We start from the raw sequence: 26,974 nt of genomic DNA, 5'->3' as shown, positions 1-26,974 counted from the left end.
CGGATATGTTTTCACCTTTCTCCATACTCAGATAATACCTTTTATACTTTCGATTGATCTTCTTAAACTATCCACAAATATTGTACTTTTAAAAATATGTTTGTAAAATAATAAAAAATAAATGGTGTTTGGAAAAAAAAAATATTTGACGATCATATTAATATCATCAGTATAAAATATTTTAAATAAATTTTCCAATTTCCGTGTTTCTTATTCGGTTTCTTAACGTGTTTCCGGTTATGCACCTCAATGTCCTCAATGATTTGGTTCTCACTGTGTCACCTGTGTGTCCTCAAACATCACCTCACATTCTCACCTTCGTCGACAACATCACCGTTCCAACCCGTTTAAATCAGAGGGCTTCCAAGCAACTTGCTGCTATGATAACCTTCTTCTTCTTTTTTTTGTAGATCCTAGGGATCTGTTTGTGCCTCCGCATGTCGCTCTTGAGATGTTGACTGCCATCTGTCTTTCCGTCTTTTCGGAGGTCTGCCTGGGGGTCTAGGTCCTTCAGGTTTACCTTGAAGGGCGATACGTGGAAGTCTGTCTTCTGACATTCTGTTTATATGTTCATTCTAGTATCGCCTTCGTTGTCGTCCCCACCTCACGATATCCTCCGTCTTACACATGCTCCGGATGTCGGTATTTCTTACTCGGTCTGGCAATGTGTTATGGATCGTAGAGTCTTCATCTCGGAGGTTCGAAGTCGAGATTTTGTTCTGGAAGTATCTGGTCTTGCCTCGATCCCATAAGTGGCTATTGGTCGAACACATGTTTTGTATATTTTCATTTTACTTTCTATTCTCATGTGTTTGTTCCTCCACACCAAGTTTCTGAGGCATCCAGGTATACGACGATAACCGTGTTGAATGAATAAAATACTCCACTTGTTCAATAGTCGAGTCTTGCCATCTCCTTACCTTCCTCTACGAAGGACGACTGGACTCATTCAATAATGTAAAATTTGCATTTTTCCTTACATTTTTTATCTTTTCAGGATGTACTACGTAGACAAGCTGACGAAGTTGGCTTTCTTCCTACTCATAATTTGGCTGATGAGCGATTGGATGTGGATGCTGTACGACTACATCTTCAAAGGGCAGACCACGACGTCATTTGCGCCAACACACAGTGCCCTTCCAGTGATTGAAATATAATATAATGCTTTGAACACAATAGATATAGGCTCCGTCAACGTCCACAGTCAAGAGATATGAACGTTAGAAAATTGTAAAAGAAAAACACATGTTTTTTACCACTTGAGTTACAAATAATGTGAGGTGGGGACGACAACGAAGGTGAAACTCGGAGTAAAGGAATAAACACATGAGCATACAAAGTAAAATGAAAATAAACAAAACATGTGTTGGACCAATAGCCACTTATGGGATTGAGGCAAGAGCAGATACTTCCAGAACAAAATCTCGATTTCGAACCTCCGAGATGAAGACTCTCCGATCCATAACCGGAAACACATTGCGAGACCGAGTAAGGAATACCGACATCCGGAGCATATGTAAGATGGAGGATATCGTGAGGTGGGGACGACAACGAAGGCGATACTGGAACGATCATGTAAACAGAATGTCAGATGACAGACTTCCACGTATCGCCCTTCAAGGAATCCCAGAAGGACGCAGACCCCAATCAGACCTCCATAAGGGTGGAAAGACAGCTGGGAGTCGACATCCCAAGAGCTACAAGCGGAGGCACACACAAATCCTTAGGATATAGAAAAAGAAGAAGAAGAAGAAGAAGAAGAAGAAGTATTTTTTTTTATTATAATGACCAGTTTCAGAAACTATACTTCCATTTTCAGGTCTAACTATAAACTGAATTTGTATTTACACCTGAAGATGGAAGCATAGCTGCCCAAACTACTTGTTATAATTAAATAAATATAACTCAAGTGGTAAAAAACAAGTGTTTTCCTTTTACAATTCTATCATGTCAATTCTACAAAGTGAATGCCGAAAATAAAAAAAAACTGATTTATGATTTATGCACAGATTTTGTTACACAGCTCTGATATCACGAAAGTCATTTATAAATTTGATTTATAACTCATTTGTTAGTAGAGCCACATCAGGGTGGATGCAGTCCTCGTTTTTTTAGATTGTTTAGTCTAATTGATATTAATAATGAAAAAAATCGCCGTTCCACCGCGTTTACATAAAAAAATAAGCCCATTTGATCTTCACATTCGTTTGATAATGCCCTAACAAGGCGAAACAATTGTCACAATATAATTTTTTATGTGTTTTTGTTAATAAAATACAACTAAGTAGACTCAAAAAATCTGTGTTTGATTTAAAATTAATACATAAATTAAAATAGAGAAATAAGCCCTGTTTATATATAAATCTAATTTGGTTTGTAAAATGACCAAGATAAAATTGACACAAGGGGCTGGACATAAAAATTTTGGGAACCTGTGATTTGAACTATCTGACGTTCTTGCCTGTAAATTTTGATTATTATTTTAATAAGTGATTAATATATTTTGTTCTAGTTATAATTTTTTTCCATATAATGGTCAGATGCAATTTACGATAATATTAAATAAATTTGCTCAAAATGTATGTTGATTTTAAACGATGGATTTAATTCCTGTATTATACTTTAATTTTATTGTATATATTTAAGTATTTTTTATAGAATGGTATAAGGCAGTAAAATGTAAATTAAAAAAATAAATATTTTATAAGGATTTTTTGTTTTTATTTCAATTGAATTCATACTGTACCATTATTTTTTCACATCTCATCAAAGATGAAGAAGAATATGGAAGTCTGGGCATTTACGGGGCTGACTTAAGTGATTAGGCTGGTTTGTGTGATCACTTTACACACGTGTAACATTCACCAATTCTACCCGTTATTGACAACCACACTACTCAAATTCTTGGGAGTTCTGTATATATGAACTAATTTAGAAACCTTGTTCTTGAATCACTAGAACTTCACTACAGACATCTATTCGCGAGATGTAAAGAAGCTTTTTATTAAGCAGAAACTCCTTTATTAGTATGTGAGGTCCGAATCCTGGATTACAATCACACACATGAGAAACGCCAGAAAATACCACTTTCATTAATATTATTTCATATTATACTGTACTGTTGATATGAGCTTAGATAAGCATTATAGATAAAATTAAGAAAGGTGTGTTGAGATGGTTTGGGAATGTGGAACGAATGAATGAGGAAAGAACGGCATAACAAATTTATGAGGCGAATAGAGTTGGTAAAAGAATCAGAAGAAAACCGAGAGTAACTTAGCACCATCAGGTATGTCAAATACTTGAAAGCGGTCAGGTTAGGAGTCTATATAACCGGGTATGTATATAAAATAAAACAACTATGTTTTAACCACTTTTTTTGGTACTTTTTTCCAACTGGTTTCGACAAGAACCTTGTCATCCTCAGGGTTTATGTACTAATTCTAAAACATTTAAATACTCATAGTTACCTAACTATAGTTAGTTACCCTTCCCTTACAATCCGAAAAACGTTCACTTCTTGAGTATTTCAATGTTTTAGAATTAGTACATAAACCCTGATGATAATGACAAGGTTCTTGTCAAAACCGGTTAGATCAGGTGTACCAATAAAAAGTGATTAAAACAAAGTTGTTTAATTTATAAAAAAATTTAAAATGTGCCACGAAGTATTCGCGAAAAAAATTCAAGAAGAAATGCATGTTTGCAAAGATAGAATAGTGTGGAGTTCTATTCTTTCTGCATACCCCTGTGGGGAAGCGGCGTGATGGTAGTAATAGAACCTGTACATTAGAGCGTACTTTGAGTAGAATTTAAATCTGAAAAAAAATTGTATAATAACGACATCTCTGGTGGTTTTATGCAAATGTTTATACAGTAAGTTTGGACATATATTACATATATAAAATAGTAAGCGATTCGAGTGATAGTTGTCAGACATATCGCTCACTCCTTTCAAGAACGTCATAAATCAAAAAACTTGATTTTTAAGCGAACGTTTTTAAAGTTTAAAAATATCATACAATGTATTAAAAATAAATATGAAGCCACTTATTGAACTTTTTACTATGCAACAGATATTTTTAAGTAAAACCTGAAGGTTTTTTCTCCATTTGAAAAATATTTAGTTCTTAAAAAAAAAATTAAACAATACCTTTTCTTCAAAATGTAAAAACAATACTTTCTGCCCTGTAGCGGGTAAATATTAAGTTAAAAATATGCTGCTTTTGCCGGGATATAGTACATTTTTTGGGCATTCCGAAAACAAGCACAACTGAAAATTTATGATTTTTTATTTATGACGTTCTTGAAAGGAGTTCTCTCCTATATTAAGCCCTCATATTTTTTTCTTCCTTGGTCCATACCAACTTATCGTCTTTGTAGACTGTTGGGTTCTTTTTGTTTGGATCTTTAACCAATTTTTTTTCGGTGGGTGTTTCACCTTAAATACGATCTTAATTTTCCTCAACCTTCGTGTTCCTATCCTTATTTACATCAAATGATGCATAGGGCACTGCATCGTATAAAATCAGTTTTATCTTGATAGTCAAATACGAAAGATGGTCAGTCCTGCGCTTCAGGCATCAGTCGAGGATGATATCAAATGAATATAATACTTTAAAATCACTCAGGTGTGTTGGTTTGGCATGGTTTGGGCATGTGTTTCAAACGGCGAAAGTATAGTTCAACAAATCTATGAGAAGAATTTGGTGGTAATAGAAGCAGAGAAAGACCGAAGAAAACTGACATGATCAAGTACTTCAAATACTTGAAATGTTAAAACTAAATATATTGTTTAAATTTGAAACACTTGAATTCACTAAAATTTTACGAGAGACATCTATGGTGAGATGATGAACCTTTTTTTTAAAGCAGAAACTCTTTATATATATATATATATATATATATATATATATATATATATATATATATATATATATATATATATATATATATATATATATATATATATATATATATATATATGTATATATATATAAATATATATATATATATATATATATATATATATATATATATATATATATATATATATATATATATATATATATATATATATATATATATATATATATATATATATATATATATATATATATATATATATATATATAAATATATATATATATATATATATATATATATATATATATATATATATATATATATATATATATATATATGTATATATATATATATATATATATATATATATATATATATATATATATATATATACATATATATATATATATATATATATATATAATTTTTTGACATCTCATCAAAGATGAAGAAGAATATGGAAGTTTGGGCATTTACGGATTCATGAACAAGGTTTCTAAATTGGTTCATAAACCAGCCTATGACGGTCGTAAGCCCCGTAAATGCCCAGACTTCCATATTTTTCTTCATCTTTGATGAGATGTCAAAAAATAATATGAAAATAACTCCTGTAATTGGAGATAATCCAGATTTTGTGAACAAGTATTTGGACACACTCAAAAAAAAAAAAAAAATAATAATATATATATATATATATATATATATATATATATATATATATATATATATATATATATATATATATATATATATATATATATATATATATATATATATATATATATATCTATATATATATATATATATATATATATATATATATATATATATATATATATATATATAAAGTGTGTGTATGTGTGTGTGTGTATATAAATTGGTTTTCAATTTTTTTTCAAGAATTTTCTAATTTTTCTAGTGACGACTTTGCAAGGGATAATTTCCTTTCAATGCATTTCCAACGTGTTACGTGTGACTGCGTCTTGATGCCACACGCAACAGTGCAAGTGCATTGGTCTAGCTGCATACGTAACAACAGCGGATAGTCTGTAAATCTAAGTACTCGCGAGTGAAAGCTGTTTGACCGCATCGTATGCACTTCTGTGCATTTCTCACTGCAGAAACGCATAACGTTTATTATATATATATTACGGAAATTACGGAAATGCAAACAATACCAGTGGTCTACACTTGGAATCTATCAGAGAAAATATATTTCTACCATTCTTTGACATTTCAACATACCGCTCAGTCCTTTCAACAATTTCATATATCAAAAATCGTCAATTTTCAGTTTTGCATGTTTTCGGAATGCCCAGAATATGTACTATATCCCACCAAAAGCGCCATATTCTTAACTTAATATTTACCCGCTACAGGGCAAAAAGTGTTGTTTTTGTATTTTGATGAAAATGTATTGTTTAAATATTTTTTTGAATTTACTAAATATTTTTCAAATGGAGAAAAAACATTCTGGTTTTACCTCAAAAGATCCGCTGCACCGTAAAAAGTTCAGTAAGTGGCTTGATATTTATTTTTAAAACATTGTGTAATATTTTTAAACATCGAAAAGATCTCATGAAAAATAAAGAAGAAAAATCAAAAATCAAAAACGTCATTTATCAAAAACTTGATTTTTCATGGGATCATTTTTAAAGTTTAAGAATATAATAAAATGTATTAAAAATAAATATCAAGCCACTTATTGAATTTTTTACTGTGCAGCAGATCTATTTCGGTAAAACCTGAAGGTTTTTTCTCCGTTTGAAAAATATTTAGTATATTTAAAAAAAATATTAAACAATGCCTTTTTGTCAAAATGCAAAAACAACACTTTCTGCCCTGTGGCGGGTAAATATTACGTTTAAAATATGCCGCTTTTGCTGGGATATAGTATATTTTCTAAGCACAACTGAAAATTTACGTTTTTTTTTTATAAATGACGTTGTTGAAAGATGTGAGCGATGTGTTGAATATGTTACCATAATATGGTAAATATGCACCTCTGAAATTTATTAATTTGGTACGCGTACCTTGGATAGAAACAGTTTGCCATCTCTGATGCTAGATACTATTATGCATTTCTGATGCTAGATACTAAGAATATACCTGCGTTCATTTTGCACCCGTATCTATAATATTTATGCAACCTACACATATAACTAGTTGTCTTGACTTTTCATTTACCTTTTACATGGAAAATTTCATATATTGAATCAAATATGTAACAAGAACCTATTATATTAACAGTATACGAGCTGTATTAGACAACCATAACTGACTAAAATTGCTAAATGGAAAAGAAAGAAGAATTAAGCACATTTTTCATATTATTTATTGACATCTCATCCAAGATGAAGAAGTATATGGAAGTCTGGGCATTAACATGTCATGGGCTGGTTTAAGTGATCACTTAACACACGTGTAACATTCACCAATTCTACCCATTATTGACAACCACACTACACAAATTCTTGAACGTTTTTATGTTTCAATTCACACTGTTATTGAAAATATTTCAAACCTGTGAAACAAAAATGAAATTGAAAATATTGAAAATGCTTAAAATGTACGACAAAACGAAGTAAGGAAGGAATGCAAAGCTGAGATTAGCATTATCAATAAAATTGAGAAGCGTGTGTTGAGATGGTTTGGACATGTAGAGCGAATGAGTGAGGAAAGAACGGTAAAACAAATTTATGAGGCGAATGTAATTGGAAAAAAGAGCAGAGGAAGACCGCGAAAAACATGGCACGATCAGGTATGCCAAATACTTGAAAGTGGTCAGGTAAGGAGTCGTAACAATCGGCGGGTATGTATGAGGAAATGCATAAACGTGGAAGAGGCGAAGAATGTTTGCAAAGACAATGATTGTTTGGTGTGGCGCTCTATTCTCTCTGCCTAGCCCTGCGGGGAAGCGGCGTGATGGTTAGTTAGTTAGTTAGTTAGAAAATGCTTAGTGACAGCTGTCAAGAAGCAAGTTGTCCGTTATGAGCGATGTTTTGTTTTGCGTTAGTAAGTATTTTAAATACGTGTTGACTTGTAATTTTATCGGGTTTAATATAGCTATGTGTTTTTAAATTGTAGCCACTTCAATCAATACTTCTGACAGCTGTGATGTTTCTCATATGAATATTAAAACCATTATTACTGGCGTATACAGAAAGGCACAAAAGTAATGTCGATTCAGTCAATTTTACACTATTATATAGTCAATATAATGGTCAGCACGCTAGGCTACAATACTGAAGGTCCTGGGATCGATTCCTGGGCGAGGGGTCAAATAAATATAAGTAATTTTTCACTTGAAAATTTATTATACATTACGCTGGACTGGTGCCTGAAGCGGAGGGCTGATCACCTTTCCTTCATGATCAAGATAACACTGGGTTTATATGATGCGTCCGCCTCCGTAGTGTAATGGTCAGCATCCGTAGGTACGGGAGGTCCCCGGTTCGATTCCCAGGGAAAGTCAAATAAATACAAGTGATTTTTTCACTCTAATATTTATTCAATACTACCCTGGACTGGTATCGAAAGCGGAGGGCTGATCACCTTTCCTTCATGTTAATGATCAAGATAACACTCGTTTATAAGATGCAGTGCCCTATGCACCATTGGGGTGCGGATAACGGTTTGTATTGAATTTATATGATGCAGTGCCCTATGCACCACTGGGTACGGATAAGGGTTTAGAAATATACAGGATGAAACAAAAGTAATGTCATAAAATAATCACATGATAAAATGTGAAAAGTAATTTTTCAAATCAATTCAAACCCTTATCCGCATCCCAACGGTGCATAGGGCGCTGCATTATACAAACACAGTGTTACCTTGATCGTTAACACACGAAGGAAAGGTGATCAGCCCTCAGCTTCAGGTACCAGTCCAGGGTAATATTGAAGAAATATGACAGTGAAAAAATCACTTGTATTTATTTGACCCCCCCCCCCCTGGTTCGAACTAGGTCGGTAGCCGAGCGTGCTAACCATTACACTACGAGGCTGACAAAAAATTAGTTCTAAAAATCTAAGGGTTAATTTTCGAGAAATTGCACATCAAACATCTTTCTCTTTTTTTGAATTATTAACTTCCAAGTGACTCTGAAATCTAGCTACGGCTTATGCAACACCGCTTATCATGACCCTACTCAGGCTTTAACTTTTCAAGCTTCATAGCCTTTGCCTACTCGTGAGTGGATTTAGTCTTCATGTTTAAAGTTACTATAATTTTATGTAATTCATGAGTGAAAATTCTAGGCAAAAACATGTTTGTCAGCGGGATTTCACATATTTATTGTAACTGCAGACAGTTGGTGGATATCCATTTTAAATTTTTGGATAATACATAAGTATATCCAATTTTAAACAAGGTTATTGGATTGAATTCTGCTTTTAATTCAATAAAAACAATGATGCATATTATGACGCGTTTTGTCTTATCAGGACATTATCAAAATGATTAAAATATTTGCAAAATGTCCTCATATCACTCACTGCTTTCAAGAACGTCATAAATCAAAAAACTTGATTTTTCACGAGAACGTTTTCAAAGTTTAAAAATATAATACAATGTATTAAAAATAAATATCAAGCCACTTATTGAACTGTTTACTTTGCAACAGATCTTTTAAGGTAAAACCTGAAGGTTTTTTCTCCATTTGAAAAATATTTAGCATATTTAAAAAAATAATTAAACAATACCTTTTCTTCAAAATGCAAAAACAACACTTTCTGCCCTGTAGCGGGTAAATATTAAGTTGAAAATATGCCCCTTTTGCTCATTTTCTGGGCATTCTGAAAACATGCACAACTGAAAATTGACGATTTTTGATTTATGACGTTCTTGAAAGGAGTGAGCGATATACTATCTATCTACTAACAATAATTCCAACATTTTGATTGTGTCCAAATACTTGTTCACAAAATCTGAATTATGTTTAATTACAGGAGTTATTTTCATATAATTTTTTTGACATCTCATCAAAGATTAAGAAGGATATGGAAGTGTGGGCGTTTACGGAGCTGACGACCGTCATAGGCTGGTTTAAGCGATCACTTTACACACGTGTATCATTCACCAATTCTACCCATTATTGACAACCACACTACTCAAATTCTTGGAAGTTCTATATATATGAACCAATTTTTAAACATTATTCTTTAATCACTAGAACTTCACTACAGACATCTTGGTGAGACGAAATGAAGCTTTTTATTGAGCAGAAACTCTTTTATTAGTGTGTGAGGTCCGAATCCTGGATTATAATCACACACATCGCTCACTCCATTCAAGAACGTCATAAATCTAAAATCGTAATTTTTCAGTTGTGCATGTTTTCGGAATGCCCAGAAAATGTACTATATCCCAGCAAAAGAGGCATATTTTTAACTTAATATTTACCCGCTACAGGGCAGAAAGCGTTGTTTTTGCATTTTGAAGAAAAGGTATTGTTTAATTATTTTTTTAAATATACTAAATATTTTTCAAATGCAGAAAGAACCTTCAGATTGTACCTAAATGTGAGTGAGCGACATGTCAGCCCCGTAATTACCCAGACTTCCATATTCTTCTTCATCTTTGCTGAGATGTAAAAAAAAAATAATAATAAAACAATAGTTGCTACTATTAAGTCTAAGGGTACATATAATGGTAGGTATTTCATTGGGAATTTTAATTTTATATATAAGTTAAGATTTTACTTGTTATATGGGATTTTACTTGCTAGAAAGACAACTTCTGCGAGTTTTCTTGCTAGAGAAAAGTCGGCCTGGCGAGAAGGAGTCTAGGCATTAGGGTGGGGTGGCTTCGCCAGTTACTGCTTCAGTATTAGTTTGTCTTTCTGCGAGTCGGTTGTGTTTCGTTTAACGATATTTTTATAAGGTATGAAAAATATATTACATATAATTTTCGTATTAATTACTTTGCGAAATGCGATCTCTCAGAAGAATGTGCGACAAAACGATGTATGATAGATGTACGAATAGTGAAATAAGGAAGGAATTCAAAGCTGAGATAAGCATTATCGATAAAATTAAGAAAGGTGTGTTGAGATGGTTTGGACATGTAGAACGTATGAGTGAGGAAAGAACGGTAAAACAAATTTATGAGGCGAATTTTAGCGGGAAAAGAAGCAGAGGAAGACCGAGAAAAACATGGCACGATCAGGTATGGAAAATACTTGAGAGTGGTCAGGTTAGGAGTCGTAACAATCGGCAAGTATGTATGAGGAGATGCATGAACGTGGAAGAGGCGAAGAATGTTTGTAAGGACAGAGTGGTGTGGTGCTCTATTCTCTCTGCCTACCCCTGCGGGGAAGCGGCGTGATGGTTAGTTAGTTAGTTAGTTAAAAAAATTAAGTAATAGTGTATAATGTGTGCCGGAAAAAAGATTTGCTCATGTCACGGTTTTCGTAAGAGATAAATCGCTTTTGACTGCATTCAGTCTACTTTCATCCCTGTCTTATCAACTCCATGCTTCATTTCCTTACATTAGTGTTGGTACCAGGACTCCATACTTAAATGCTAGCAAAGCTTTCACTGTTAGATTTTCATTTGCTATAATTGATTTCAGCGCACCATTCACCCTGTTCATTCACTCTCCTAACTAACTAACTAACTAACCATCACGCCGCTTCTCCGCAGGGGTAGGCAGATAGAATCGAATGCCACACCACTCTCCTTTATTCATGCATCTCCTCATACATAAAAAACCCTTATCCGCACCCCAATGATGCATAGGGCACTGCGTCATATAAACGCAGAGTTATCTTGATCGTTTACACATGAAGGAAGGGTGATCAGCCCTCCGCTTCAGGTACCCAGTCCAGGGTAATAATATTGAAAAAATATTACAGTGAAATTATCACTAATATTTATTTTACCCCCCCTGGGGAATCGAACCCGGGACCTCCAGAACGGTAGCCGAGCGTGCTGACCATTACACTACGGAGGCGGACAAACATACCTCACACATACCCGATGATTATTACGACTCACGACCCGGCCGCTTTCAAAATAAGACATTTCTGCCTCTCCTTTCCATCCCTAGAAAACATACCCTAATGAAGAAATCATCTACCTTTTCCATAATTTCCTCATTTGCCAATATTTCACACCCAGATCTACATTCATCTCTTTAAATAAAACTACAATATTCTTTATATTTTTCCGCCTCCGTAGTGTAATGATCAGCACGCTCGGCTACCGTTCTGGAGGTCCCGGGTTCGATTCCCAAGGGGGGTCAAATAAATATGACTGATTTTTTCACTGTAATATTTATTCAATATTACCCTGGACTGGTTGGTTACTAAAGCGGAGGGTTGATCACCTTTCCTTCATGTGTAAACGATCAAGATAACACTGGGTTTACATGAAGCAGTGCCCTATGCACCATTAGGGTGCGGATAAGGGTTTTATTATTATTATATTATTTAAAAAAAATTATTCAATAAAATCATTCACATACCGTACATCTCATAGGAAAAATGTCATTTGTTTCCATTTTACAACATTTTGAGTGTGTCCAAATACTTGTTCACAAAATCTGGATTATCTCCAATTACAGGGGTTATTTTCATATTATTTTTGACATCTCATCAAAGATGAAGAAGAATATGGAAGTCTTGCCATTTTGCTAAATTAATGAGATAACTGATAAACACACTTATTTTGCAGGACGAACCTGTCAATATGGCTGGAACTCTAGCTACAAATTCGACTGAACTTACGTAAGTAACGCTGTGATGTTGAAAGTGTCTATTTTAAATTAAATTATTTATGTTTTTTACTGTGAAACATAAATTAGAATCCTATAATGTGAAAATTTAAAGAAGTGGCACTCAAAAAACTAATATCAAGCGTAAATGTTTGGGAATTTAATTCCATAATCCCATGTCCCAAAATGAAAAATAGAAATTACTCATCGGGAATATTATATGTAAAAATGATTTATGTACGTTATACGCTTTGAAATAAATAAATAAATTCATAAAAGTAGAAATATCTTAAAAACTAAGGCACTTTTACTGAGGTCATATTCTCATTTTTTGGTGGGTAGCCAGCATTTAAAGGAATAGCTTGGAGTATAGGACAGCCTGTCCTTTATATCAATACCTTTTTTTACATATTTCAAAATATTTTATTTATTGTTTCGGCATTAACTTTGTGGTAAGACATGTTACAATGATTGAAGAAAACACTTCGTTTTTTACCACTTGAGTTTTATTATAGACTACATGTTTCAGAAGTTAAACTTCCATCATTCAGGTCTGTATAATAACTAAAATATAAAATATTAAATTGTTCTATAAATAAGGAGAGGGGAAAGTAAGGGGAAAGGGTTTGTCAAGGGACGGAGTTTGAAAACAAAGGAAAAATGGAAAGCAATGGTGAAGAATTTTGAAACAATATATTATTTAATAAATTATTATTAGAATTTCGTTTTTTTTGGATTTCTGAAACATGTAGTCTATAATAAAACTCAAGTGGTAAAAAACGAAGTGTTTTCTTTACTCATTATTTCAAAATAGTTGTAGATAGAGAAATCTATCTGAGGTATAAGTATGGACAAGTATGGTGAATGTGAGACAGTGTATAAATGATCACCAATACCTGCCAATGACACATATCGCTCACTCCCTTCAACATCGTCATAAATCAAAAAACTTGATTTTTCATGGGATCGTTTTTAAAGTTTAAAAATATAATACAATGTATGAAAATAAATATCAAGCCACTTATTGAACTTTTTACTGTGCAACAGATCTTTTAGGTAAAACCTGAAGGTTTGTTCTCCATTTGAAAAATATTAAGTATATTTAAAAAAAAAAATAAACAAAACCTTTTATTCAAAATGCAAAAACAACACTTTCTGCCCTGTAGCGGGTAAATATTAAGTTAAAAATATGCCGCTTTTGCTGGGATATAGTATATTTTCTGGGCATTCAGAAAACACGCACTACTGAAAATTTACGATTTTTATATATGACGTTCTTGAAAAGAGTGAGCGATATCACACGCCCAGTAAATGCCAAGACTTTCATATTCCTACTGTCAGATAGACTTCTTCATCTTCGTTGAGATATAAAAAAAACCTTATACATAAATTTATATAATAATATCCTTAATATCTTTTATTCATTGTTTCGGCATTCACTTTGTGGTAAGACGTGATGAAAATGTAAAAGAAAAACACTTAAGTACTGCTTCCATAAGTTTATATTTAAACCTGAAGATGGAAGCATAGCTTCCGAATATAGTCGTCTCAATAAAATAAACTCAAGTGATAAAAAGTGTTTTTCTCATACGATTTCGTAAGGCTGAACTAGGAATAATTGAAAAGATTAGGAAGAGTTCTTTGCGGTGGTATGGACATGTGGAGCGAATGGATAACGAGAGAATGATTAAAAAAATATATGTGGCGAATGTGAGAGGGAAAACAGAACGAGGACGACCGAAAAAGACTTGGCACGATCAGATCAATCAGAACCTAAAATCTGGCGGTGTCAAAAGTCTGCGTAATCGGAGGGCATGTATGACTAGATGTATGGATGTGAAGGAGGCGAGGAGTGTATGTCAGGACAGAAGAGTGTGGCGTTCCATCCTCTCTGCCTACCCCTGCGGAGAAACGGCGTGATGTAGTAGTAGTAGTAGTAGTATTTCGTAAAATCTAATTTAAATTTTTTTAAATAATTAAAATTTGGAATTGTAACCAGTAGCCTTTAATTTTTTTACGAAAAGTAGCCATATAAATTGCCCATCATTATTATTACTTAAATAATTCGTTAAAAAATAAGATGCTTAGGTATTTAAAAATTAATTAAAACGATACATGAAAATATTTGTAATAGGTAGAAATTTTCATCAAAGAATTAACTTTAAATTTCAGCTCTATGCAACCGGAAATTGAAGATATCAATGCGGAAAATAATAACAATTTGGACGACAATTTCAAACCGATCGCAAAAATCGATGCGAAATTACCCAATTATCGCGAAGACGTAAAAAATCCTGCTAGTATCGAAGAACTAGAAGACACCAGATCAAAATGTCCAGAGGTCGATGATGGTGTGTTGAAACCATTACCCGGGAGCGTAATACACTTTTACTACGGTGCCACCGTTTTCGTTACTGGAGGAACTGGATTTCTTGGCAAAGCACTCTTGGAAAAATTGCTAAGGTCTTGCGGAGGGATAAAATGCATCTACCTTCTCATGCGACAGAAGCGAGGACTGGGTGTGGAACAGAGACATAAAGAGCTTCTGAAGAATCAGGTATGTTTTATATGATACAAGACAATACCTTCATATTCCAATGCATGTTCAATCGGTCCATCAGGATGGATTCCCAATGAGGTATGAATTTGGTGAGATAAGAATTATGATTGCTATAATGTGTGCAAAGAAATTGATTTGCTGAACTTCTTCATCTTTAGTCTTAAGTCTTTGTCCGCATCCATAGTGTAATATTCAGCACGCTCGGCTACCATTCTAGAGGTCCCGGGTTAGATTCCCAGTGAGGGGGGTCAAATAAATGTAAGCGGTTTTTTCACAGTAATATTTATTTCATATTACCCTGGACTGGTATCTGAAACTGATCACCTTTACTTCTTGGGTTAACGATCAAGATAACACTGCGTTTATATGATACAGTGCCCTATGCACCATTGGGGTGCGGATTAGGGTTTGAATAATAATGTGAAATTGATTTGCAGATCTTCTTCATCTTTAGCCTTCTGTATTGTACTGCTGGATACTCTTCTGTACCTTTCACTGTTTTTGGTCTGTTGCTGCTTGCAGCCTGTTTCTACCCCCTACAGCGGCTATGCCGTCAGACCATCTTTTTAGGGGTCTTCCAAAGCTTCTTTTATTCTCTCTTCTTCAAATTTGCGGGTGACTGTTGACAAATCCAAAGACATGGTTTTTGAAAGAGATGAAAGATCTGGGTGTGAAATAGTAGTGAATGGGGAAATTGTGGAACGGGTAGATGGTTTCCTTTATCTGGGAAGTATGTTTTCTATAAATGGTAAGGAGAGTGAATGTTGGGAATTGAGTAAATGGTGTACTGAAATCAGTTAAAGCAAATGGAAATCTAAGATCAAAAGCTAAACTGGCAGTACACATGTATGACGTGAAGCATGGAGTTGGTAAAATAAGGATGAAAGTAGATTGAATGCAGTCAAAATGCGATCTCTCAGTACAGGAAAACCATGTATGATAGATGCTCCAACGGTGGTATAAGCAAAGAATGTAAGGCTAAGATAAGCATTATCATCCAACGAACTAAGAAAGGTGTGTTGACATGTTTTGGGCATGTGAATTGAATGAGGAAAGAAATAAAAGTGAAACAAATTTATCATCTTCTTTGTTTAGACATTGTAGCGTGTTTTTGAGAGGGATTAGCTTTCTGCGATGTCCATTCCCAGCTGTCAATCCATCTCTTGGGTAGTCTGTGTTGGATTCTCCGATAATTCAGTGTCTAATTTTTGGGATTCAACAGATATTTGACAGGATTCGTGACAAATGGCCCGAGAGGTTGGACAAGATCATCCCGTTGGAGGGAGACGTCTCCCAGGCAGATCTCGGGATGTCCCCAGCCGACCGGAAGGTCCTGGAGGAGGAAGTGAACATCGTCATCCATTCTGCAGCGACCATCCGCTTCGTAGAACCACTGTCAGAAGCGCTGACTTTGAACACCCTCGGCACGAAGAAGATCCTAGAATTATGCCATAGGATGAAACAGCTAAAGGTATGAATCTAAACGTCATTTTATTTTGAAACATTTGTATTTTTTAACTATTTCCAAAGCTGGGCGAATACAATCTTTAATTTTTACCCAGAGGATTAGATTGTGGTGACCCGGGTAGGTCTCTAAACGGACAGCGAACCTGTCAAGCTGTCAAGTTGGCAACAGTGAGCTAGCGAGAACAGTGACGTAGCGGAGGCTATAAAAGCCCCTACACATTGGCAATCGCTCTCTTGCGAGAATTTCCACTCATGAATTACATAAATTATAGGAACATTAAACTTAAAGAGTAAATCCACTCACGAGTAGGCATAGGCCATGAAACTTTACAAAATTGAAGCCTGAGTAGGGTCATGATAAGCGGTTTTGCATAAACCATAGCTAGATTTCAGAGTCACTTGGACGTTAGGTAATTCAAAAATCAATCGCTCTTTTTTCACCCGTCCACTCGACCAACTCGGCTGTCCAAACTCAAAACACAGTAAGGGACATTTTTTTGTAGTACGTTTTTTTCGCATTTTTTGACTAAGTAAATTCTACTTAGTCCAAAAATACAAAAAAAAAACGTTTTACAAAAAAAATTCCCTCACTGTGTTTTAAGTTTGGACAGCCGAACTGCATCCCGAGCCAAGACTTTTTCCCATGAAAAATGTTGTGAATAGTTTTTCCAAATACTTGTTCACTTTGTTCTGTACTAGTAATTTTACATATTTATTCTCGACATTGATAATTAACATCCCAACATATCTTATAATATGCACGTTCTTTCATGTACGACTTCTCGGTAAAGCTCTTTGGTTGATTTGGGCAAGCTTTTTACTTAGCACAGTACCTACTTTTGTTTCTAGAGCGTTGTTCACGTGTCAACAGCCTACAGCAACTCTGACAAGAATTATGAGATAGACGAGAAGTTTTATCCCGTCAGTCATGATCCTGACTCCCTGATCCAGTGCGCTGCCAATCTCCCTCAGGAACTCCTCGACATCATCACTCCCAGGATTCAGGTATACATAAATTGCTACTTTACTTCTTCTTTCTTTTGACATCCCAGCTTATTGTCTTTGTAGACTGCTGGGCTCAGCTCTCTTCGTCCTCAGGTTACATCTCCTTCTGTCATGGACAACGTCATCTAGGCTACACCTTCGAATCATGTTATATTTCTGCAGCACCCATGATTTTTTTGGTAATCTTCTGGATAACATTCGAGGAAGATCCATTTCTATTATCTGGTTAGCTACATGTTCGGGTTCTCTGCGTCCTATACCCATACCATCTCAAATCCCATACCATCTCAAATCCTCTACCTTCCTTTTACTATCGGAATTTCATATATTGCTACTTTACTATTTATCATTAGAATCCTAAATATCCATCAGTTTTTCCCTCCTCCTTCCCTAAACTTCCTTCTTCCTTTGCCTTCCTTATTATCATCAATTTGTAAATTATGTATTTTCAATGGTAAGTACTATAAATAAATATGAAAATTATAAATACAGTATTTATATTTGGATTTTTGCACAAAACAACAAATGCGCCTTCTCTGATAACTTTTAAGAAACGTCTGAGACATTACTATCTATCATTAGAATCCTAACTGTCCATCGAACCTCCTCCCTTAGTTTTTCCCTCTACTTCTTCCCTAAACTCCCTTTTTCCTTTGCCCTCCTTATTATCATCTTTTGTAATTTATGTTTTTTTCAATGTCCAAGTACTATCTACCCTCTGATTGCAAACAGCTATATATGGTATCAAACTTTGATCAATATCACTAGTCTGTTTTTGGTTGGTTGGAAGATATTGTTTTTTTAGAAATAAGTCCGCCAATGTAATAATTTATTTTCTGTACATAAAGTTAAATTAAAAATACAAACATAATCCACATATTCATTTCTAATTCTTCATCATATTAAGTCATATTTTTCCACTACTTCTTGGTGTAGGCCTTGTGGTCTATTTTTAAGAGGGATTAGCCTCTTGCGATGTCGATTCCCAGCTGTCGATACATCTATTTGGTGGTCTACCTTGGGGTTTGGTAGTACAGTGCAATGTGGGGGAGTCTGAATGGTTCCATTCTCCTCACATGCTTATACCATTGTCTCCTTCGTTGCCTTCCCCACCTAACGACATCTTCCATCTCGCATTTTTCCCTTATCCTGGTGTTCCTTGTTCTATCTCGTAGACTCTTGCCAGATATGCTCCTAAGAGTCTTCATTTATAACATTCTTAGCTTGTTTTTTATTACTCTACTATACTTACTTACTCTACCTCAGCCTTCTTCTATAAAATACAAAAAAAATGATACACTGATGAAGTCGTTTATCATCGTAAAATTTACGATGTACATCCAATTTATGAGCGGTAAAGGCAATTAGCCTATGGCGGGTCATAAGCCCTGTAAATATCTGACTTCTATATTCTTCTTCATTCATATTGAGATATTAAAAAAATATATTATCAATACTTTGCTGCTTGTCGTCGTTAATAACTCACAAATGCTTTTGGAGTCGAAATTCTTCGCGAAACACATATTGAGAGGCGCTGTTCTGCGTTGTGGTGCACTGGGCACTGATGCAGGACTCAAATTTTAATTATTTTTCGTTCCTTAGGGATCTCACCCGAATACTTACACACTCACCAAGGCATTGGGGGAGCAGATCATCCTGAAGTATGGAGCTGGTCTTCCTATATGCATCATAAGACCTTCGATTGGTGAGTCCAGACAACATTATCATATGTTTATTTATATCACAACATATCTCTTCTAACTCACTAACACATTAACCAACACACTGCTTCCCGCAGGGGTAGGCAGAGATAAAATAACGTCACACCAGATTGTCTTTGTAAACGTTCCACATTGTAGTTTGTAGTGTAATGGTCAGCACGCTCGGCTACCGTTCAGGAGGTCCCGGGTTCGATTCTCAAGGGGGCACAATAAATATGAGTGATTTTTTCTCTGTAATATTTATTAAATATTACCATGGACTGGTACCTGAAGCGGAGGGCTGATCACCTTTCCTTCATGTGTAAACGATCAAGATAACACTGCGTTAATATGACACAGTGCCCTATGCACCATTGGAGTGCTGATAAGGGTTTTATTATTACTAATATTACTATATATATATATATATATATATATATATATATATATATATATATATATATATATATATATTTTATAATTAAAAAAACATCTTACATACATTAGTCATTTATACAATATTCCCGATGAGTATTTTCTATTTCTCATTTTGGGACATGGGATTAAGGTTAACAAGACTGGAACACAAATAATAAAGTTGCATTTTTTTTATTTTAAATTACCAAAACTATAAAAACATGGCAAAATATAAAAACAAAAAACAGGTATAATAAACAGGCAAAAGAAGCATATTTAAAAAAAAATAAATGAGAAAATATAACAAATGAGAATATTGATTAAATCGGCTGTTAAAAACACTTTACAAGTCTAATACAATCCTTTATAGGCTGAATATGTTAAATTAGATATTCCTCCCGTCTGAAAATAATCGTTCCTCTTAGCACACATAATACTCTTGGATTTGTAAACTTCAACAGCAAGTTAATTCAATGCTTCAATGTTTGATATGACAACAAACATTCATTGATGGCGTCAGACGTCTTCATTTCATTTTTAATAAATATTTGATGAGTACGACTCCGCTAACGTATCGGAGTTTAATATATTATTCAGTTATATTGATCAAACCTATCCCCTCAAATTATAGGTTTTGGCGTTTCATTTGCGCTGAGTTACTAAAATTATAATAAGTATGTGTATATATATATATATATATATATATATATATATATATATATATATATATATATATATATATATATATATATATATATAATAATAAGGTCTGTAAAGCAGATCGCGCAAATCTACCACCAGATGTCGCATGCGTCGCACTGAATAAACAAAAGTATCAGATAGATAGAAAAATATTGTGAACTGTCACATAATATATGTAATTTAAAAAAGATTAATTAAGAATAAATTTTTAATGTCGTTACTTTACTAAGCTTTACTTTACTTTACTTTACTTTACAAGGCAACACATTGTTTATTTTATTATTTTACACCCACTAATTTACAAAGAAGAATATTACCACGTTATATCTCAACATAACAAGGAAAGAATGCAAGGCTGAGATAAGCATTATCGATAAAATTAAGAAAGGTGTGTTGACATGGTTTGGACATGTCGAATGAGCAAGAAAATAATGGAAAATAAATGTATTTAGAAGACCAAAGAATTCATGGATGCTGCAGAAAGATAACATGATTCCAAGGCATGGTCTTGGTGACGTTGTATATGATAGAAGGACCTACAACCTGAGGACGAGGAGAGCTGACCCCAACAGTCTACAAAGGCGATAAGTTGTAATGGAGCAAGGAAGAAGTTACATAGAAACTAACAGATAAATTATGATTTTTTTCACAGTTACTGCAGCCTACAAGGAACCGTTTCCCGGATGGATTGACAACCTTTTTGGAGTCACAGGTATTCAATTCACATATATTTTAGCTACCTTCAATGTATTCAATGCAGTGCCCTTTGCATCATTGGGTGCTGATAAGGGTTTAGAAGAAGGGAAAAATAAATAAATACTTTTTTTTTTACAAAAATGTTAATAATATTAGTATATGACCACTCACCGAGATTTTTGTGTCTACCGGTTTCGAGACGTACTCGTCTCTTCGTCAGGACAATCACTATTACAGCATGCAAACAATACCACCCTTCACCAGCATAGCACCATCGTGTAATAGTGATTGTCCTGACGAAGAGACGGGTACGTCTCGGAACCGGTAGACATAAAAATCTCGGCGAGTGGTTATATACTTACTAATATTTTTAATATTTTGTAAAAAAAATAAGTAAAAATGACTAACCACAAAGAAAATGCGTTAAATATTAATAATATTTAGAATAAATAAAAAAAATATTTACTGATTTCTCTATCAGTTTAGATCATATATCTTATTCGTTAGCATGTAATTTTTTTTTATTTGTATACATTTCGCTCACTCCTTTCAAGAACGTCATAAATCAAAAATCGTCAATTTTCAGTTGTGCATGTTTTCGGAATGCCCAGAAAATGTACTATATCCCTGAAAAAGAGCCATATTTTAAATTTAATATTTACCCGCTGCAGGGCAGAAAATGTTGTTTTTGCATTTTGAAGAAAAGGTATTGTTTAATTTTTTTTTTTAAATATACTTAATATTTTTCGAATGGAGAAAATACCTTCAGGTTTTACTTACAAAGATCTGTTGCACAGTAAAAAGTTCAATAAGTGGCTTGATATTTATTTTTAATGCATTTTGTTATATTCTTAAACTTTAAAAACGTTCTCCTGAAAAATCAAGTTTTTTGATTTATGACGTTCTTGAAAGGAGTGAGCGATTTATTTAAATCACATTTTTTACATTTTTAAAACATTTTTTTGCAGAGACCCACCAAGCCACCTTGTGTGTCTTGTCTGTGGAGTTTTAACTTTTAACATACATTTTTTATTGTTTTTAACGATTTTAACCTAATATACACACAAAAACGATAAAAATTAAGAATATAAACATTTTACAATTTTCATAGAATTAACTCTTGATCATTCAACCATTCCTTTATTTTGCCTTTGTTCCATATTTTATTTTGACCACTAACATCCGTCGTCGTGTTTTAAAATAATAATAAATAATAATAAAACCCTTATCCGCACCCCAATGGTGCGTAGGGCACTGCTTCATACAAACGCAGTGTTATCTTGATCGTTTACTCATGAAGGAAAGGTGATCAGCCCTCCGCCTCAGGTACCAGTCTAGGGTAGTATTGAATAAATAGTACAGTGAGAAAATCACTCATATTTATTTCACCCCCCCTGGGAATCGAACCCGGGTCCTCCAGAACGGCAGCCGAGCGTACTGACCATTACACTACGGAGGCGGACAAGATTTTTTAAATATACAAACATTTTTAAAATAAATTAATAAAAATAAAAGGTTCGTGGATATTGCTTATGGTGTGTTGGCTATTGTATATGGACCATGTTTTATGGTTCCAGGAATCGTCATGGAAATATCCAGAGGGACTATAAGAAGTGCCATCTGCAAGGAAAATGGAGTCATGGACCTAGTCCCAGTGGACCTTGCTGTCAACTCTTGTATCACTGCTGCATGGCACCATACAAAATACAAGTAATTTCTTTACAACATTTTGAGTGTGTCCAAATACTTCACAAAATCTGGATTATCTCCAATTACAGGAGTTGTTTTCACATTATTTTTTGACATCTCATCAAAGATGAATAAGAATATGGAAGTCTGGGTATTTGCTTGATAAAAAGCTTCTTTACATCTCACCAATAGATGTCTCTAGTGAAGTTCTAGTGATTAAAGAACAAGGTTTCTAAATTGGTTCATATACATAGAACTTCCAAGAATTTGAGTAGTGTGGTTCTGTGTTTGTCAATAATGGGTAGAATTGGTGAATGTTACACGTGTGTAAAGTGATCACTTAAACCAGCCTATGAAGTCTGGGCATTCACGGGGCTGACGACCGTCATAGGCTGGTTTAAGTGATCACTTTACACACGTGTAACATTCACTAATTCTGCCCATTATTGACAACCATACTACTCAAATTCTTGGAAATTCTATATATATGAACCAATTTTGGAACATTGTTCTTGAATCACTAAAACTTCACTAGGGACATCTATTGGTGAAATGTGAAGAAGCTTTTTATTAAGCAGAAACTCTTATTAGTATGTGAGGTCCAAATCCTGGATATCATTTTCTTCTTCATCTTTGTTGAGATGTCGAAAAACAAGTCATTACTCAGTAACTAACCATCACAATAACTAATCTAAAAAAACAAGTACTTATAGTAAAACCTTGGTACTTCCTTTATCTTCTCTGGCTTTCTGCTCTCTACTCTTAGATAAAGGCCTCCTTCTAGATATCGCTCACTCCTTTCAACAACGTCATATATCAAAAATCGTCAATTTTCAGTTGTGCATGTTTCCGGAATGCCCAGAAAATGTACTATATCCCAGCAAAAGAGGCATATTTTAAACTTTTTTTATCTTTTTTTTATATCTCAACGAAGATGAAGAAGTCTATCTGAAGTAGGAATATGAAAGTCTGGGCATTTACTGGGCGTGTGATATCGCTCACTCCTTTCAAGAACGTCATATATCAAAAATCGACAATTTTCAGTTGTGCATATTTTCGGAATGCCCTATAAAAATGTACTATACTATATCCCAGCAAAATGTACTATATCCCAGCAAAAGCGGCATATTTTTAACTCAATATTAACCCGCTACAGGGCAGAAAGTGTTGTTTTTCATTTTGAAGAAAAGGTATTATTTAATTAGTTTTTTTAAATATACTAAATAGTTTTCAAATGGCGAAAAAACCTACAGGTTTTACCTAAAAAGATCTGTTGCACAGTAAAAGGTTCAATAAGTGGCTTGATATTTATTTTTAATACATTGTATTATATTTTTAAACTTTAAAAACGACTCCTGAAAAATCATGTTTTTCGATTTATGACGTTCTTGAAAGAAGTAAGCGATATGTATGTCCATTAAGAAATTAAATAAAGAATATAGTTTCTTCTTTTTTGAAAATGTTACATGAGTTGACACACTTTCAATATTTCCAAATTGTTTTTATATGTTGAGGTATCAATATAAAATAAAAACGGATCCGTTCTCATCACCAGGAATCCTCAACCGCTGATCTACAACTGCACATCCGGATCCACGAACCCGCTCACCTGGTACCAGTTCACCAAGTACGCGGTAGAGCACGCGAGAATCAGCCCCACGAAGTACGTGATGATGTACCCAAACTTCAACTATACCACCAACAGACTGGCCAATCTCTTCTGGGAGCTGAGCACCCACTACCTACCGAGTATCGTCTTTGATATTATCATGAGAGCTCAAGGGAAGAAACCCATGTGAGTGATCTTTCTTCCATTCCTTCGACAGATATTTCAACATGCCATCCTCTTTTATACCCTAGACATTCGTACATTTTACGATGGAAATTCAATACTTTTCTTCTTCCTAGCTACATCCCAACTTATCGTCTTTGTAGACTACTGGGGTCAGCTCTCCTCGTCCTCGGGTTGTAGGTCCTACTGCCATGGACAACATCACCTAGGCCATGTCTTCGAACCATGTTCTCTCTTTGCATAATCCATGAATTTGTTGGTCTTCCTCTAGATGCCTTTCGAGGAAGATCCATGGCGATTGCCTGGTTCATAATATGATCAGGTTCTCTGCGTCCTATGTGCCCATACCATCTCAATTGCCTTTCCTCTACCTTACTATTGATGCCTGTTACAGCCAGGCTTCCACAAATGCGTAAACTCTTTATTTTGTCTCTAAGGGACACTCCAGCTGACCACCTTCTTCATCTTCGATGAGATGTCAAAAAATAATATTTACACTGTTCATATCCATTTTTCTCAGCATGATGAAGCTGGCCAGGCGCTTCAAGATGGCCACCCTGACCGGCGAGTTCTTCGCCATGAACGAGTTCAAGTTCTCCGTGGAGAACATGTCGGCCCTGATGAAGGACCTGGAGTTGAGCGAGGAGAGCAACGAGTTCCCGTGCAGCGTGAGGCCCATCGACTGGGACGCCTACCTGGGACGCTACCTGCTCGGCATCAGGAAGTTCATCCTGAAGGACACCCTGGACTCCATGCCTGCCGCCAAACGAAAAGTTCAAAGGTGGCAGAAACAATTATTATATACTAACAAATTATTCACACATTTAAATGTTCAATCATATAAAGTTCATACATAAAAGTTCAAATATTTAAAGGTCAAACTTGTAAAGTTCACACTTACAAAGTTCAAACTCATAAAATTCATATAAAGTTCAACATATTAATTTTCATACTTTCAAAAGTCCATGCATAAGAAGTTCATATATAGAAATAATCAAAATTTCGTAAAGCTTACGGGCTGAATTTAGGCAAATGGTCACAGTAATTTACTAGAAAATTATGGTGAAGGTAAGATACAGGAGGTAAGGACCCGCCATATTTAGGCATCAACTTCTTTATTGTATGAACATTTTTTGTTTGAACATTTTTTGTTTGAACTTTTATGCATGAACTTTTTATGTATGAACTTTTTAGGAATGAACTTCTTAAATTTGAACTTTTTATTTATGAAATTTTATGGATGAACTTTTTTTGTATGAACTTTTTTTAACAAAATCAAATTTTAAGGGGTAATTCGTCTTTATATATTTGTAACTACTTTAAGTAGAGTCTGTTTTTCTCATTACTTTTAAATAGTTATAATATCATCGTGTGGCGTCAAATTAAATGCAATATCAACTGTCGGGTTGTGGTCCCGTGGTTAGTGTCGCGGACTCTTGACTCAGAGTTTCTTGGTTCGAACCCACTCTACCACAAATTGATACCTATTTCTAATAATGAGCCGCTTAGGCTCAAAGTATGTAATTGAAATATTTGTGTAAATAATAAAAACACAAATATTTCTCCGATTTATAAATAAAAAAATATATATGAAAATTATACTAATTTTTTATACTTATTTTAGGTTATATTGGACCCACCGCTTCATACAAGCTGTCACCGGATATTACGCTGTGAAATTCTTATTCAGGATCAGATAAAACAGCAAAAATGTATTTTTTTAAAGAAATTGGATGCAACGTTTTATATGTATTGGATATTCAAAACGCATTATTATAATACGGATTTCTCATGATCTTTTTTTTTATTAGCTAATAAATTAATATGAAAAATCACAAGACAATCGGTATAATTGTTATTAAAATCTGTACATAAATAAGGGAGATATGAAGGTTTAAACATTGGATATTTTAATAAAATGAAAAACGGACACCGCTTTACGTCATCAAATTTTACGTCATCGGGTGTGTTACAAGGTGTATCCCTTTGTGTATCTGCTTTATAGACCTGTATTAGTAGTAGTGTGGATTTGTTTATGTGACGTCATTCCTTACCAACTTACGAAAACAACGTTTTTATGAAAGTGAATTTCGCAAAATAAATGATGAATGAAAATATTGATTATATCGGCTGTTATAAACACAAAACAAGTCTTACACAATCCTTTATAGGTTGAGTTTGTTAAATTAGATATTCCTCCCAAATGATAATACCCTATTCAAACGATGTTATATTTCTGCCATAAGGGGGTACTCTCAAACATACAATTTAGTACGCGACCAGCTGCGCCAGGAGCCAGACGTGTCTCATAGCACTTTTTTTTTCAAAATAATATATGTTGATTTTTTTTTAAAGAATATG

The 26,974-nt window shown here is 34.2% G+C and overlaps 2 protein-coding genes across 2 annotated transcripts in view; both read left to right on the top strand.

Annotated features, from left to right (window-relative positions):
- The window catches only part of LOC148301845 (fatty acyl-CoA reductase 1-like), a 52,072-nt gene extending 49,905 nt beyond the window's left edge, over nt 1-2,167 (top strand). The window contains exon 14 of the mRNA XM_088272615.1: nt 998-2,167. Within this exon, the coding sequence (XP_088128741.1) occupies nt 998-1,157 (160 nt within the window). The 3' untranslated portion in view covers nt 1,158-2,167. The remainder of the gene's footprint in view (nt 1-997) is intronic.
- LOC148301844 (putative fatty acyl-CoA reductase CG5065) lies at nt 1,522-26,313 on the top strand. Its single transcript, XM_088272659.1, has 12 exons — nt 1,522-1,538; nt 11,377-11,401; nt 14,356-14,389; nt 14,970-15,142; nt 16,368-16,616; nt 17,462-17,617; nt 19,220-19,322; nt 21,089-21,148; nt 22,710-22,842; nt 24,377-24,616; nt 25,134-25,394; nt 26,238-26,313. Exons 1-12 carry the CDS (start codon nt 1,522-1,524, stop codon nt 26,311-26,313), a joined length of 1,527 nt encoding a protein of 508 aa, XP_088128785.1.
- The last annotated feature ends 661 nt before the right edge of the window (nt 26,314-26,974 follow it).

This window comes from Brachycentrus maculatus, unplaced genomic scaffold (assembly GCF_059751285.1).
Source record: "Brachycentrus maculatus isolate JH-2025_06_01 unplaced genomic scaffold, ASM5975128v1 h1tg000513l, whole genome shotgun sequence".
Lineage (NCBI taxonomy): Eukaryota > Metazoa > Arthropoda > Insecta > Trichoptera > Brachycentridae > Brachycentrus > Brachycentrus maculatus.
The sequence above is the reverse complement of the archived record's forward strand: the minus strand, read 5'-3'. Positions and strand labels throughout refer to the sequence as shown.